Source organism: Pagrus pagrus (genome assembly GCF_965226575.1).
Source record: "Pagrus pagrus genome assembly, chromosome: 8".
NCBI classification, from domain to species: Eukaryota; Metazoa; Chordata; class Actinopteri; order Spariformes; family Sparidae; genus Pagrus; species Pagrus pagrus.
In genome coordinates, this window is record NC_140192.1 from 4907458 (window position 1) to 4924082 (window position 16625).

At 41.4% G+C, this 16625-nt stretch overlaps 3 protein-coding genes across 3 annotated transcripts; 2 read left to right on the plus strand and 1 right to left on the minus strand.

Annotated features, from left to right (window-relative positions):
* Window positions 1–2095: 2095 nt before the first annotated feature.
* On the plus strand, window positions 2096–5451 carry sftpbb (surfactant protein Bb). The gene is made up of 11 exons (XM_084359186.1): window positions 2096–2262; window positions 2440–2492; window positions 2631–2705; window positions 2851–2976; window positions 3067–3198; window positions 3278–3364; window positions 3456–3639; window positions 3734–3876; window positions 3999–4079; window positions 4675–4785; window positions 4937–5451. The coding sequence occupies exons 1-11, from the start codon at window positions 2211–2213 to the stop codon at window positions 4973–4975; spliced, it is 1083 nt and encodes a 360-aa protein (XP_084215312.1). The 5' UTR covers window positions 2096–2210; the 3' UTR covers window positions 4976–5451.
* An 8-nt stretch (window positions 5452–5459) lies between these two features.
* On the minus strand, window positions 5460–9954 carry usp39 (ubiquitin specific peptidase 39). The gene is made up of 13 exons (XM_084359185.1): window positions 9821–9954; window positions 9422–9503; window positions 9220–9314; window positions 8981–9117; window positions 8533–8685; window positions 8213–8438; window positions 8055–8129; window positions 7777–7844; window positions 7340–7528; window positions 7013–7155; window positions 6688–6823; window positions 6479–6565; window positions 5460–5740 (listed from the first exon to the last, which is right to left on the minus strand). The coding sequence occupies exons 1-13, from the start codon at window positions 9885–9887 to the stop codon at window positions 5690–5692; spliced, it is 1509 nt and encodes a 502-aa protein (XP_084215311.1). The 5' UTR covers window positions 9888–9954; the 3' UTR covers window positions 5460–5689.
* Window positions 9955–10352: 398 nt separating this feature from the next.
* On the plus strand, window positions 10353–12628 carry cUnh2orf68 (chromosome Un C2orf68 homolog; the record flags this gene model as incomplete). The annotated part of the gene is made up of 4 exons (XM_084359187.1): window positions 10353–10462; window positions 11248–11363; window positions 11451–11596; window positions 11691–12628. The coding sequence occupies 4 exons, from the start codon at window positions 10353–10355 to the stop codon at window positions 11811–11813; spliced, it is 495 nt and encodes a 164-aa protein (XP_084215313.1). The 3' UTR covers window positions 11814–12628.
* Between the last annotated feature and the right edge of the window lie 3997 nt (window positions 12629–16625).

The window sequence follows — 16625 nt, forward strand, 5'->3', positions numbered from 1 at the left end:
CTGAACTGACGAAAACACTTGTGAAAAGAGAAAGCACCTTCTGCTACCAGGAAGTCCACATCCCTGAGAATCTGACATGGTCCACACACGTAGACATCTTTAGTCTCTGTGGGGTCCTGAAGGCCCTCTACTCTGGAAAGCATCATAACATGGGCCATCAGCAGCTTCTCCTTGAAATGCTCTATTTTAAAATGAAGTCATTTTCGTCAGGAAATCAGGAGGTGAACTCTGACTTTCTCTTGTTTTACTCAGTTTCCTCAGTGAACCTTTTGCATTGCCCTGAACATTGCATATCATCACTTGTGTGTCATCAACACAGTTTTATTGTGACGTGTACATTTTATCATGTGTTTATAATTCTTTATCTTTTTATGCATTAAATACAGATATGTGGATTTGAATAATCAGGACTTTAACTTGAATTGTTTCTGTTTTAATTTAATTTATTTTATTTGTAGAGGGACCATGTACAATTAAGTCCCTTGACAGGTCGTAATTGATGACTTGCAACTTGACTTGACAGAGAATAAAATTAATTGAGACTCGACTTGGACTTGGAAGTTAAAGACTTGAGACTTGATGACTTGAATGACTAGTGTGTATTTATTTCATGTTTCCAGTTTAGTGTTTCCGTAGTCTGGCTGTCAGTATTTTACTCTTTAAAAGTGGTGGGAAGGGAATATTTTTCTGATTGAGAAGAAGTGAAAGGTCCTGTATATAAGATGTTGATTAATATGGCAGCAAACAACTTTTTGCTATAGATATAGTGGAGTAATGGCATCCTGATTAGAGAATACAGTCTCACATCTCATGCATCTGCTGCGGGGCCGGCTGCATGTGCATTTTAGGTCATGTAAGTTACGTAAAACAAGCTGCTGAAGGGCCCCAACTCGACACGAGCTGGTTTTTCCTCTTCTCGACCGAAAGTTACTTGTGATAGCTAATTTCCTGTTGACAATGTTGTGAATATCTTACATGTTCCTGAATGTTGTATATAGCACCTTTTACGGAAGCTTTTACAAATATATTTTTTATTACGTTTATCTCATATTTCCTCTTTACAAAGACTGGATACTGCAGGCAACACTAAAGTTTCTTGGGGAGGGAAAAAGTGAGTTGGACTAATGGACTTGAGTCACACATCTGCTGATTTATTTAATTAATTCTTGTTTTTCAGCCTCAGTGAGCATGCCACATTGTATCTGAGAAGGCATTTTGCTTGTGTGGCTATGTGACAAAAAAACCTTCTGAGTACTTGAACCAAAAGCATTTACGAGAAACTGTAGAGAGGCCAACTCAAAGCACTGTTATGCTTCCTCTTCTCTGCTGCCCTCTACTGGTCCCTTTGGTAGCTTTCATCAGCTGTTGTACTTACAGTGTGAGCTGTCAGGTAGGCACTCAACATTTAAACGTCAGGTGGGCACGCAGGGAGTCAAACACACAAGGAAGGCTAAATATCTGGAGGATATTTGATGTAAATAAACGCAGCCCACCTATAAACGAGCTGTAGACTCACGTTATGTCTTTATTCTTACTTACTTAGCTCTCCGCCAATCACAGGCGTGCTATCTTACGTAAATCACCGTCTCATAGGTAACGACGTAACACCTTCACTGACAATCAGGAAACTTGGGAACTCAGATGCGTTCAAGGGTCCTTTTTCTCAATCATCATATCAACATATCGCATCATATGATCTCAGACTGGAGGTCAGTTTATCCACTTTTATTTACGTCTATTTATTTAACACTGCAGTGGAAACGTTGGAGGTTTACAGCGATGATTTTTTATTTTAAAAAAAACTTTTTTAAAACGGTAAGACAATAACTGATTACAGTTAACATTCACAAAATGAACATAAAGTACGTAACACTAACACAGAAACAAGAGTCTAAAAAAGGAAGAAAAAAAGCAAAAACATTACGACAGATTAAGCAAAACAACACAAGATTATAATTTTTTTTTTAAATAGAACAAGAAAATCAATTTTAAAACAAAATCAAGTGTTTTAACATCGGCGATATCATTTTCTTATTTTTTTATTTCCTTTTATTTATTTATTTTTGTTCCACAGCGCCTGCGCGTCACATCCGCTGTTCTGATTGGCTGCAACGATCAAACTGCATTTCCGGTGCGACCCTACAGACATCACTGATGTTATTATAGACCAGATCATCAGCTCTGCATATTGTGCTGTGCTCCTTCACATCATGTCAGCCGCCGCTCTGCTCCTGGTGGTCGTCGCGGTGTCTGTGTGGCCCGGTAAGAGGAACAATCGCTGCATCACTGTCACCTGATCAGCCGCCATTAATTATCTATTCTCTAATGCTGTTATCGTGCGATTTATGGCGATTTACAATTCATGCAATGGAGCTATATTACACATTGTTACAGCATCCCTGTCTGTATCGTTTCTCTGTCTGTCTGCGGGTATTTAAGGTGACTCCAGGTTCATCATAGACCCTTTGTCAGTCTTCAGACACAAATCTCTGGTAAGCCACATAGACCTGCTGCACTAATTTACACACTGGACTGAATCAGAAATGTGCTAAAGTCTCATTCACATCTTCTAACACATACTGGATTCACTTCTTCAGGCCTGTTATCTCACTGTGTCTTCTCCTCTTCAGACTGTGGACATGTGTTCAGAGTGCAACCAGATCGTCCAGCTGTCCACCAACATGATCTCCGGCAGAGATACGAAGGTGGGGAGTATTTTCACTTTTACTTCCCTTTCTACTGACCACACGCGCTGAGTTTGTCGAATCTGGCTGCCACACCCAACAGATGGGTTCCCTGTAATGTCTTAAAGTTGCACAGACAACGCACTAACTGCTGTACTTTTTGCAGGAGACTGTCTATGAAACCTTGCATGCTCTGTGCCAGCGCCTCCCAAAAGACCAGAGCGTCTCAGAGTGCGACTCACAGGTGAAGATGCATTTGCCAAAACTCCTGCAGCAAAGCCCCGGTCACCTGGTGAGTTCAGCCTCTATTCAGGCTTCTTTGTAACAACGCTTTGGTCTTCAATGTTCAGCTTTTAATGCGAGATAATGTGTGTAAATGCAGAAACCAGGAGAGACCTGCATGGAGTTTGGACTCTGTGCTTCCCACAAGAAGGAGGAACTGCAGAAACTTCCCCAGGATTCTGCCATTAAAGACATATCCACATCTGAACTGGGAACAGCCGCCGGCACCCATGTGAGCATGAGAAAACAGAAGTGAATGTTGAAATGAAACTTTTAATTTCCTCCTGTTAATCAGCTCATCCTCTCTGCAGGAGGTGGAGGTGTCCGGCCCGGTCTGCGCCCTGTGTTTGTTTATCATGAAGAAACTGGAGACCCTGTTGCCCACAAATATGACTGAGGTGACTCTCTCTTTTCTTGTCAGGCACATGTCCCTCACCATACATCACATCATGTCGACGTCACTATCTTCTCTTTTTCTTTTCCTTGCAGGATGCTTTGATGAAGCTCATGGAAGAGGTCTGCAGTCTTGTACCAGAGAGCTACAAAGAGCGATGTGATGACTTCGTCTCCAAATACGGCGAGCAGATAGTCGAATTCCTCTTATCGTCTGCTGCACCTCACACCATCTGTACTCTCTTGCACCTCTGTTTGTTCGAGGAGCAAACAGTTACAGGTCAGTTGCATTTGTGTAATAAATACATTTGTTTATTGTTCTGACCTGAACCTCACACCTCCACCACTGAGTTAACGCTCTGATGATTCCTCAGAGGTGTCCCTCCCCTCGGACTGCGAGTCGTGCCGCACGCTGGCTGTGCTGAGCCGACTTCACCTGGGTCCCAACTCCACCGAACCTCAGACCTCCTCTTTCCTCCAGTCTGTGTGTGTCCATCACCCCAATGCCATCCCCAAGGTCTGACCCTCAGCTAACACCAAACACCCCTCAGTGCTCCCAACTGGCACAATCTTTCGCAAATTCACTACATTTTGAAAATACAAAAGATGTAAGATAAGTAACTCTCACGCTCTTTTCAGTGTGAGGCTTTCACCAAAGTCTATGGCTCCCGTCTGCTGAAGGTTTTGGGAAACCAGGTGGACGGTCCACATGCTTGTGAAGTAAGAAAACGCTCTTTTAAACCCTCACATGCACAATGTACAATGACGAATCTCATCAGGAGGTGAAGAGGAATCACTTTACTTTAGGATACACATACTAACATTTAACTAGTTGCTCATTAGCATGCATATTAGTTGTCCTGTACATAAGTAATTAGGTTTTTGAGGGGAAACTCTTAATGGGATAATGGCCTAGTAGTTGTACAATATGGTCTTGCAGAATAAAGCATTAATAAGTCCTTTATAATGAGCCAAAATACTAAAGAGCCAATATGCTTGTAATGTGCATACTAATAAGCAACTAGTTAATGGTTAATGTGCTCCCTAATATAAAAGTATTACTAAAACCAACAACCTTCACTTCAACAACCTTAACAGACCCACGAGAGGATTTGTCTGCAGGGAAACTGTATAAACCACCAGGAGACAGTTTGCCGGAGCTGCAGCAGCAGCAGCACACTTCTTTTGTACAAACCTTGGTTGATCTGCATGATTTTAAAAGTATGATGAGCCCCATGTCCTCCCTGTGCAGCCACTTGAACACACATCATTCTGTGATCTAGTTGATTTTCACGGTATCCCATCTGTCCTGCAGAGAGCTGAGCTGTGCGCCGCCCCAAAGAAGTTGGAGCCGCTTGGAAGGAATCCTTGCACTTGGGGACCGAGCTACTGGTGCAAAAACATTCAAACTGCTCAGGAGTGTGGAGTAAGTTCAAGTTATTACCATTACAGCTGATAGTTTATAAGCCTTTCCCAACTATCACCATGAGTCCATTGTTTCCAGCTTGTACGAATGTGATTTTAAAAAAAATTGTTTCAATTCCTGTTTCACGTCCTTTTTCTGTTTTTATTTGCAGAACCAGACGTTCTGTAAGAAATACATGTGGAAGAAGTGAAGCCACCTGCAGCTCTGAAAAAAGACGCTCTCAACAAACTACTTTCTTTTTACGTACAAACGTATTATTGCACTGATTTAACTCCTAAAGATTTTATAAATGTAACGCTCTTATCAACTTTGTTTTTTGCATTTCACAATCAGTCAGCCATAAATAGTGATTGTTTAAAAACTCCGGTTTGCATGAAGGGTCACAGGACTGAGGCTGGGCTTCAGTCTGAAACATCTGTAGTGGTTTTGTGAACAATGAGTCGGCACACTGCTTTATTTATGTTATAACGAATGTGGAAACGTTGTCCGTTATTGAAAAGTATGAGCTATAAGTATGAATTAAAGACTATCTGGACAACTGCTGAACAAAGCTGCGGAGCTGCTTGTACGTACTGTTATCTTGTTGCTGTTCTATGATAATCACATACACATGACAAAGTACATTCAATTCAAAGGTTTGTCATTAAAAGTCAACATACAAACAGAGACACGTGTCCTGGAGCTTGTTTATTTAGAAACTTCCACATAGTAAAAACATAAAACAGTGAAAAAAAACATTGTGACATTTACATTTTTTTGCGGCTTTAAAGAAAAAAGTCCTGATGCTCTCTTGTCGATCTCGTTCTATATTCTGTTGTTACCTTGAATCACTTAAATACCCAGTTCATTTACAAATGATGACGACGCGTCTGGCCATTTACACGGAGGGAAAATCACGCCTCACTCACACCCCTGTGTGGTTGTTTGTGTCATCACTCTCTTGTCTCTTCCAGATCTACGAGGGAGAGAGAAAACCAAAAATTGTTAGTAAAATCAAGCTCTTTGCAAATTTTGGACTCTTATGTTCAAAGACCATTTTTTACTAAAATAGGAAATTAAAATTGCTGGTTCCAGCTTTTTAAATTTGATGATTTTCTGCTTTTCTTTTTCATCTATGATAGTAAATGTAGAGTCTTTGGGTTTCAGACTGTTGGTTGGACAATTTAAAGACATCACATCGAACAAAGACATCTAATAGATTAAGTGATTAATCGTGAAAATAATCGTCGGATTACTTAACAATGAAAACAAAAGTGTAGATAGTTGCAGCTCTACTTCACAATGATTTAAAACCACATCGGTGAGAGCTGCTGTCAGTGTCCTAATACTTATAATGTTCTTATAATGTGTATCATTAAATATAAAAATCATCATTAACATACAATTTTTATCAAGAAATTACAGTCCTCCATTATATTTCAAAGGACAAAGCCTCTGTAATCACTAAAAGTCTCTTCAAGGAGGCCTGACCCTGTTCTTTATTCAATAGTAAGGAAAAACTGTTTCCATTAGCCTTTAATATACGATGATCTCATAATCTCCTGATGTTATATGTCAGAAGTCTGTTATAATGTGGCTTTGCCTTTTGTGCTGAATGTTTCATGTCACTTCATGTTGCACAGGAGAAGTCTGGAGCCAGGGCTCTGCAGTATTTATGTTTTCCAACATGGACAGAATGAGTGGGAGGACGTACCTGGATGTAGGCCTCTGACAGCGTGATCATCTGGGGGAGAATGTCAGTCACCTGCAGGTCCTGCATCTCATACCACTTCCCAGTTCCCTGATTAATCACAAAGAGATTTTTTTTTTTTTTTAATAAAACATCACTGGCTTGGCAAAACATAAGCTATGGATGTTTGTAATGATGACACCAGAAGCGAGATATATCTGGCTGCAACCTACATGATGCAGAACATGTATCCTGTACGCTCCTTCAGTGGGTTTCCCATCATGCACTACGTTGGCGACGAGGTCATAAGTTGTATTCTTCTCTGTCACTTGAGCTTCTTCTGTCAAGTACTCGCGGAGGTCTACATTCCTGTTGGCAACATGAACAAGTGCGTATTCATACTGAGGAGGAAATACACACATCCTTGTCATCACATCTCATGAGAGTTAAAATAAACAATAACCACTCGTTACTATTTTCAACATGTACTGCTTGGTTCTGTCCGGCACTTTGATCCAGGCTACGTTTTGCGTCCTGCGGTATATGAACAGCACTTACGTGATAGGGAAGTTGACAATTGTGGGGTTCTTTTCCACAAAGAAGTTGTTCTTGGTGAATCTTTTGATACAAAAGACGAGGTACGGAGGCAGTTTGGTCAGCTGGAACCTTTTGAGGAAATTCTCTTTGTAGGTTTTGTATTCCTGAATGTAAATGAGACGGGAAAGGTTATATCATCTGCAAAACACTGATGCAGTTACAACACAATCTTCTAATTTTCTCTAAAGATCACTGCATTGCAACATTTCAACGAGTCATGTTCCCATATATTCTTTGATGTCGCAGTCACGTCATATCCAAAACAAGACGATGTGGATTAATCTGTACCTTCTCTGTGCTGCCATTGAACTTGCCCAGGATGTTGAAGAGAGGGACCTGCGGGATGATGAGCTGCTCCTTCTCGTCCTTGTACAGTGGAGCTGTCGGGAGGTCGAGGGTGAGAAACAGGAAGGTGGACTCGGACATCTGCTCCTGGTACTCCTCTGTAACAAGCAATGCCTCCTTCTCCTCTGGTAGCTGGGAATTAAACATGAAACACTTGTTTAACTGGTGTTTTAACAGGGATTCAACACTTAAACACTTAATTTAGATTTAAAGATTTGAGGGCAAGTGAAAATATAGAATATCCTCTCTGCCTACAGGACCTTGCATTCATTTTAGTCTATTTATATTCCTCCTGATCCTGAGCAGAGCATTCATATTAGTAAACCTATCCTCATTCTAGATGTCAACCAACGATTTCATATCACAAGCAAGAAACTCACCAAGTCAGGGTGTGGAAGTTTCTTGGAGAAGATCCGCATGGAGCCTTGAAATGCTTTTGTAATGATTGCTGTGAGGACACAAAGACAAACGAGAACAGAGGACAGTAAATTCAACCTGACAGAAAGAAAAAAGTAGAAACTGATGTAACATTTGAAATAAAACTGTGTCCAAGTTTTTTCTTTGGCTTTACCATTAATGTGGCAAATCTGAATATCACATCGAAGACCTACATATTAAGAGTTAAGGATCAAACCCTGATGAATCTCCTCCTACTCACATGGTTTTTTCTTTGTGCCTCCAAGAGCACCATGCAGAGCATTCAAGAACCACGTCATGAAGTCCACAGCATCCCCTACAGCAAAGAAAACGATTGATCAGCACCACAGCCGAATCTCTATCAGGAAGCACGTTTTAAAAAGCCTACTTGAACGTTACCTTGCTTGGTAATTTGGAAGTTCTTCTTGCTGCACAGCACCACCGCCTGCAGCATCTCGTGGGGAGACACGTGGGCCTTGAAGTTTCTCGGATTCCAAAGTTTGCGCATCAGCTCGCCAAACCTCTGAACCAGGAGGACCATGATGTCCCCCGGCGGCCTGCGGATTCCCTTGTAGTTTTCCTCCTCCAGGAAGTAGTTTCGCAAAGGTGGTACATTGGAAAAGGCCTGGGAAGAACAGGCACATATCAGATGGTTGGGATTGTTTTTAAAAGGTTTATTACCAAGTCCAAATAAGGTCAGTGTTGTCGGTAAATCATACCTGTAACACCACATTGGCGTAGTCGTTGGCTTTGATGTTGTTGAGCCCGACGATGCCCGGCAGGTAGGTCGTACCATCGTAGGCTCGGTACAGTTTGCCCTGCTTATCTAAACCTCCGATGTGCTGCTTGGTGAACGTTGGTTTCAACACATACTGCAGAGAGAAAGTGTCAACAACTGATTGATGCTTGGTTCTTTAAAACTATATTCAACTTATGCTGTCAGGAATTTGTATAACTTGACTGTGATACATGGTTAAGACAAGGATCAGATGACATTTAAGTTGTATCTTGATATAATGATAACAAAAATACATAGTTTTATAACACAGTTCGAATATCGTATTGATTATTTACCCCTCAGCTTGACCCACAGCAATATTCAGTGTTTGCTATGACGTATAATAACACTAACTTATTATAATCCCGTGACACCATGATTTGACTCACCGTGATGTCTTCTAGTGAAGAGTCAATGATCTCGTAGTTGTCCGGCAGACAGTAAAACTTGAGAGTGTGCAGATTGAGGAACACATGATGGGTGAACTGCACACTGTGAGTGTAGGCATGGGACTTCAGACCTCTGCCTGCAAGCAAGCAAGCAAGCAAGCAAGCATGCATGAGTAAAAAATCAGTCCAAGCGCAACAAGATGATCTATTTCTGGTTGAGTGTCAGATAATTCACCTACCTTGAAAGTACTTCCCACATATAAGGCAGGCATAGACGTTGATGTGGGAGAGAGAGATGGAGCAGAGTTTCTCGAAGTCAAAGTCCAGCACACTCCTGGTGGATAAACAGACAAAACTGAGAATCACCTGCAGAGCCACAGAGGACAGGGCTAACTAGCATTTAGCATTGACACTGGCTATAAACATGTAACTTTATCTTGCCTGTTTATAGTGTCGAGGTAAGGGCAGTGACGGCTCCTCCGGTCTTCTGCGACACGTCCTCGGCCTTTTTTGGCTGCCACTGCTACACGAAGGCAAACAAAACGAACAGAGTCGAGCCATATTTAATACAATCAGCTGAATGTAAGTTAGCTAAACATGCTAGCTAACCTAGCGTACAGGCTGTGAGGTGATGATGGATTTCAGAAACGCATCAAATTCGAGGGGCGGTGCATTTTTTTTAGAGCGTCAAAACTATAAGGCAGAAGAACTTGATGACCCGCCTGTGTGTAACCGGACAGACCCGTGATAACAATCCAACGCACTTTCTTCTGGCTTCTAGCAACATTAGCTACCGGCTAATCGGACGTAGCAGGGACGTTTCCAAGTAAATAAACTCACCCCTGTCTTCGTCGTCGTCATCGTCGTCCACCTCAACCTCTCGTTCTCGCTTCAGAGAAACCTTCATGGCAGTTAGCCCGCGAGCTTAATGTCAAAACAAAAAGACGGTGCAACTTTATTAGGCTGAATTATTTTGTGAATGGGTCAAGCACCGTGCGCGTTTGTCGAAACTCGCGGTGGTTGTACGTCGGAGCAACCGACTGGCCGACCAAAACCTAACCCGGAGTTTCAAGCTAACTCACGCCAAACCCAACGTGATACGGTCTTTATTTTTATGACAGCATGATTTTAAAATGTAATTTTATGGGCCTTTTCTGTTTTGGGGTGTTTGTAGGTTTTCTCTAGCAAATATAATTGTTATTTTTGAGTTATTGTGAATTCGTAAACTCCGGGATCGTTACAGTTGGCCAACAACTAATCATTAGCTAGCATGTAACGTTAGCTTTTTGTCAGTTATCTGTGGATATGACCGGGACTTGTTGCAAACATTAGCGTCGCAAACACCGCCACCGTACTGGACCTGTCTGTTGAAATGGATATTTTAAGAGACGATGAGGCGCATGATCTGAAATACAAGCGAGCGGGCCGTTTGGATATGAGCCACGGCTTCCTGCACCATATCCGGAGGAACCAGATTGCTAGGTGATTTCCTCAACTACCGTTAGCTCAGGCTAGTACCTAGCATGCTAGCTAGCTTAGTCATAGCATCTAGCCACAATATCTAGAGCTACCTGCAACGACTTACTTTTAAAGTAATTGATCTGACGGTGGAGATACGTTTTATTGGCAGGACATGGGATGATTAATACACCCTCTTATAGACTTGAAGTGAGAATATAAGAAAAGGTCGCACAGGCCTTTTGGCCAAAGCTATCCTTAGTTTAGGTAACTGGAGACAAAACAATCAAAAAAAATCAAAGTTACAGGTTTGTTTCATTATTGTCAGAGTGTTGATCAGTATAACATACTGTTATCAGATGTTGCTTTAGCTTGACATGATATGTTAACAGTGGAATAAAAAGTATGAAGCAGTTTTACTTCATATTCTGCTTTGTTATCTCTACTTGTTGATGATTGAACCATGTACACAGTATTACTACATAAAGACAATAATCAGTGTAAGAAGGCCAATACACATTTGTTTCTGAAATGCATTTCTGCACACAGAAGAAGCTTGACAAGCTCAGGCTAAACTTTAATATCCTGTAGAGCATCTTTATTGGTTGTTTTTAGAGGAACAGGATCATGATTGCAACATATCATCTTTGTGTAAACAGCTGTAAATCACGAACAAGATGACCTTACTGCTGTTGTTTAAATAACTAGGTCAGAAGGTCAGACGTATGCTGCACTGCATGTTTTTTAAAACACATATAAGTGATACATTTCTGAGCAATAACAAATTATGTGTTTCTTGTCTCTTCAAGAGATGACTATGATAAGGAGGTGAAGCAAGCTAAAGAGCTTCAGCGGCGGAGGCACACTACAACCCCTAGAAAACCCCGTCGACCTGATATCCAGGTGTACCATCCTCGACGCAGACGTGAGTCATGATCTCTGTTGTTTTGCCCACAGTAAATCCGCTTAATCCAGTTAGGAGATGTTATGCATGTGTCTGCTTATTTTCCAGATGGATCTGAGCCAGGAGCCGGTGCCGAGGCCGAAGAGTGGAACGAGAGCGGGTCAAGCACAGAGACAGAGACCCATGGGACTGAACTCTTCTGGCTCGACTATCAGGCGGACTCTGGCACCATTACCTCTTTCCTTGTGCACAAGGTCAGTGCGCATCTCTTCGACTAATTTCTCTTGATCTTGATCTATTTTACTTTGCTTTGCTCTTAATTCCCTCATGTTATTTCTGTTTCTTCAGGAGGATGAGCCCGAGAAGGTGGTGGAACGTGTGTCAGAGAAGAACATCCTGGATTCAGCCATGAGGGCAGCTCTGGTGGCTCGAATTCGAAAAGAAATGGACAAACGACGAGACAAACGCTGAGTGATATTCTCAGACAGCAGACTTCATGTTGAAGATTACAGAGGGACTACAGGCAAAGATGAGCAATACTTCAGTTGCAGTTCAGCGCTCCTCCAAAGCAATAACACTGTTGACAGTGTTGAGGACACAGTGCCGACTCTGGGAACATGTACAGTGACTGTCAGCGGAGACTTGATGAGCCACAATCAAAGCCGTCTTCTGTTTGTCAAGGAGAAGAAACAGCACTTATCATAGACAGTGTGGTTGGGCGTTAACTGTCAGGATCATGTTTACTACATTTTACTCACCTTGGACTGTTACCTCATACTCTTATTCATAATTCAAGTTGAATGGACCTATGACATTATGTTTTTGCTCTCTAACAGTTAAATCCAGAAAGGAGAAGGTGCTCTCTGACAAAGAGCACTGACAACCTTCCTCCTCAGTTGATTATGTCTTGTATTTTTTGTTTACAAAGATCTAGTTTTTATAAACAAAGATGTATCTTTTTTTTTTTTTTTTTTGTATAATGCTGTGAACATCAATCAGCGAACTCATGTTTAGAAATATGAGAATTTGGTTTCCTTTCTTTTGGAGTTAAGTGGATGTAGCCATGATGACGTGTTTGTGTGGCAACTGTGTTTCGTTGTTTTCAATATTCTTATTTATTTTTGGTTGTTGAGATGATTTTATTTTTGATACTGTAATATTTTTCGAGGAAACGACTCTTTACATATAAAAAGACATATACATAAAAGCCATTTATTACTGTCCAAATGTGTCTTGATGTGCATGTACGGAATCGAACAGCCATAAAATGTGAATGCTTTGTCGAAGTGTCTTGATATATCAGCACTTTTAATGACTTTGATCACTTCTGTCCTGAATTATACATTAGTGGGAATATATTTAGTGTTGAGAGGCGGTGAAATACAGAAAACTCATTTTCAGATGAAGGATTGAGGTGTTGCATGTCCAGCAGCAGGTGGCAGTATGAAGCATCTTTTCAGCTCTTCAGGCTTGTCTCTTTTACAAGTCTCAACTTTCGTGAACTGGGACTTTTGTCCGTTGATGTGTAACAGTGTGTTTTGATTTTAAAGACAAGTTGTCAAACGGTGGTCATTCATTTACACGAACCACCTTCTTGTCAATCATTTTAAAATGTCACATATTTTCCTCTGCGCTCGAGGACCTCCAGGGCAATATTTTTTTAACTTGAACTACTTTTCATCCAAAAGGTAGAAACTGGAGAGCTGAACCTTTTAGCAGCGGGGTCACTGGTGCTTATCTCACAGCGAGCACTTCTTGGACTCTACTTTACACACAAGATAAGAGGTCTATTGTGTCTCAAGACAAGGTGGACTCACACAGCAGCCCAAGTCAGAGCTCAGCAAATGCTACCATTCAAATAGGAGCCTTTAAAACCTTACGCAGTGCAACATATATGAACTTTCTTCTGTATGACATTGCAAAAAAGTATTTAATGACTAAAAAGCCAGCGCAACATTCTCGTGTGAGGAGCTGCCCTGTTTGTACACGGCCTGTTTTAGTATTAGATGTTGTTTGATTTCTTTTCACACCCTCCTCTCTGAGGGGATTAGTTTGTTGGTGTTACTGTTGCTACTGTTGTTTTTCTACCTGGGACAAGCCCAGCAAGTTTGAACCAGCCAGGGATGCAGTCAGGATACAAATAAGACACAAAAAAGAAAAAAAAAAGCAGACACATTGTCCCGACTATCCTCTGACTGTGGAAAAAAACAACGCCTTCACATTTGGGACAGACAGGCCGTTGATTCACTCCATAGTAGGAGATTAATTCATTGTTTTCATTAATGCATGAAAGTATGCAAACTTCATCCTCTGACCACATGCCACGCCAAGTGTTATGCAAAGCCTCATCCACGAGGAGCGACCCTCTGCGATGCCATTGGTGGAGCAGAGACACTCCCCTCAGGTCTGTCGACGCCCATCCTCCAGCTCACTTTTCATTCTTCGGCCAGCATGTGACTGAAGCTCTGAGGGGGGAGAAACATTCCCATGTCACCTACTTTGCTGCTCAACACAATATCTCGTGTTTCACCAAATCTCAATTGGTTGAAAATCACCCAATCACATCTCACACCTTTACACCTTACCCCCTTAGTGTACCTCTAACATAACTACTATTACGTAATAAACCACCTGTGGTTTTGTAAGTTCCCCCCCCAGGTAACAAAGCATGTAAGCCATTTATGTAGGGACCTGTTGCGGTGGGACGGCTGGCGGTTATGTATTTGGTAATATTTGAATGTTACCCAATACAGCACAACAAGTAACGTCTATCTAATTAGTCCTTATTGTGCTTATATTAGACGCATTTGTTTTCCTTTCTGGCCTACTGAAATGTTACCTGTAACTTATCTTAACAATTCCTTTTAAAACAATACGTAGCTTTTTATTTAAACTGAACAGAAGATGTTCAAACATGGACCCAACGCAAACCTCTTCACTGCTCTCAGACTCTCTTCTTCAACAGTCTTCTGTCTCTTCACGGCCTACATCACATTTTTAGTTAACATTTATTCACTGTGGCACTAAACTTTTCAGTTGTTCTGTAAATATTGAAAGCATTGTTTAACACAAAAAAATACACAATATTCCTGCTCTGTGTTTTGAGAAATATTTACTTTTCAGTGGGACACGTCAGGTTTAGAGCTGGTCTCTTGATCTCCAGGTTTTTGACTAGCTTGCTTGGTTTTAAAGACCTCAAAAACTCAAATATGCTCACGATAATCTCGTGTAACTGAACAAACATTTACCGTATCATGTTTACCCCGCATTCAAACTCTTGACTGTTCTCGTAAGCGATCTCACAGACGGTTGTTGCGTAACTAATTCTGTAGAATTGTGACTGGGTTGGGATCGATGACAAGTCGGGTCTAATTCCACTTTAATAACAGTTGATAAGGTTTTGAAACACCTCCAGAGCTACAAAAACATGATTACATAACTGTGGAGTTTACCATGACTCAGGTTGACTCTAAGGTGCATTTGTAATCACATGCACCTCTGTGACAATCATCAATAACAGGAGATTGTGATCATGATGATAAGGTGTACTTAGTCAACGCACTCAGATACAATGGTAAGAAACTGATAACTGGCAGAACAAGCTGGCAGAACATGCCAGGGCACAGCTTGCCGATGCCTGGGCCTGCTCGGTCGTCTACTGGATCTACACACTTTACATATAATAGATTTAGTATCAGATATTCTGTCAATGCAATTTGTAAACAGTGATTTTCTTGTTCTGTTGTGTTCATACAACATCTATTAGATGTCTGTCCGTCCTGGGAGAGGGATCCCTCCTCCGTGGCTCCTCCTGAGGTTTCTTCCATCTTTTCTCCCTGTTAAAAGGGTTTTTTTCTCAATATGGCAAGTTTTTCCTCACTTAAATCGAGGGTCAAAGGACAGAGGATGTCGTTCACTGTGCAGTTCCTAAAGCCCACTGAGGCAATGTGACTGCGATTTTGGGTTTAATTTGATTTAACATACTGAGTTTGTTGGTTAGCATTGTTCTGTATTGCATAGCCTAATAAAAAAAATGCATTTCCCAATAAGTTTTGCATAAAAACAGGATTATATTTAACAAATTTAAATCCCACATAAGGGATAAGGGCACATAACATAGTCAAATACACTAGACTTCCTTCAGTGGTTGCACCGGTGCGCCAACCTTTCGATGTAGGTGCCTCTGCACATAATTTAGGTGCACCCAATAATACTCTTTAGTACATTTCCTGACCACATTATGTAAATGCTTGTAAACAGGAACACAGGTGCAGATAAATGTTTCTCTTCATTTAAATCACAGCACCTGCAACAAGAAATTGCGATAACCACAACTGTTTGGAAAATAAGTTACAAAGCGTCGATGTTCAAAGTGTTTGACACGCTCAAATATTGTAAAAATTAAAAAATAACACCATTAATTGATGTGAAAGTTTAAACTTTTTGTCAACACTTCATACCACAGAGCCTTCTTTAAAATATGGAGGACTGAGTATTAATTCATTATCATTCATTAATCAGACCTGCTGAACATCAGGCTCGCTGGTGCAGCTGATGAAAATGTTTAGCTGCACTTGAAAGATCTTGAGGCGAATGTGCCACCAAAAGAGTTGCCCCCCGGAGCCTTGAAAACCCTTTGTACTTTATGTAAAAAGGCACCAACAAAAGAGCATTGTGTGGCTTTGATTTCACTTCCCTGCAGAGTACAGTAGAGGCAACAGCAAGCTCCTGCACATATTGCATCAGCTGTCACACAATCCTCACAAGAAATCCCACTGACCTCAACTGACCAGCTGACCGGCTTTTCCCGCTCACTGTGACAAAACTCAACACTCCGGGTTAGCATGCACCGCCTGTGAGAAAACTAAAGGTCAAATCGCCTCTCTCTCTCTCTCTCCACAACATTTGGTCTCAACATCGTGCTGTTTTGGTGTGCCTGGTGCTTTGTTTGGTCTCCTGTGTGAGCAGAGTACAGGTGGTGCTCTGTGCTCTTTGTTGTGGGAAGAATTGTGTGTGTTCCTTTTTGTCATGGAGGAACAAAGATACAATACTCTCAACCTGCATCGAAGCCGTACGTGCCACAAAAAGGCACATCGGGGCAGTGCTGGTGAAAATCTGAGGCTTTATCAACACTTGATTGAGTGTCCTGGTGCAACACTTGAGGAACACTTTCCAAAAACTTTTATTACCATGTGAACGTGGTGAGTTTCAGCCTCAGTGAGGGGATACTGGCGGTCAGTGATCTTGCCCATTCAAGGCTGTGGAGGTGTGAACCCAACGTAA

Coding starts and splice junctions, on each gene's coding strand:
- sftpbb (XM_084359186.1), top strand. CDS start 2,211: ATGTCAGCCGCCGCTCTGCTCCTGGTGGTCGTCGCGGTGTCTGTGTGG. Junction 2,706..2,850: donor TCTCCGGCAGAGATACGAAG/GTGGGGAGTATT, acceptor TACTTTTTGCAG/GAGACTGTCTATGAAACCTT. Junction 4,786..4,936: donor AAACTGCTCAGGAGTGTGGA/GTAAGTTCAAGT, acceptor TTTTATTTGCAG/AACCAGACGTTCTGTAAGAA.
- usp39 (XM_084359185.1), bottom strand. CDS start 9,887: ATGAAGGTTTCTCTGAAGCGAGAACGAGAGGTTGAGGTGGACGACGAT. Junction 9,118..9,219: donor ATGTGGGAAGTACTTTCAAG/GTAGGTGAATTA, acceptor GCTTGCTTGCAG/GCAGAGGTCTGAAGTCCCAT. Junction 6,824..7,012: donor ATTGTCAACTTCCCTATCAC/GTAAGTGCTGTT, acceptor TGTTGCCAACAG/GAATGTAGACCTCCGCGAGT.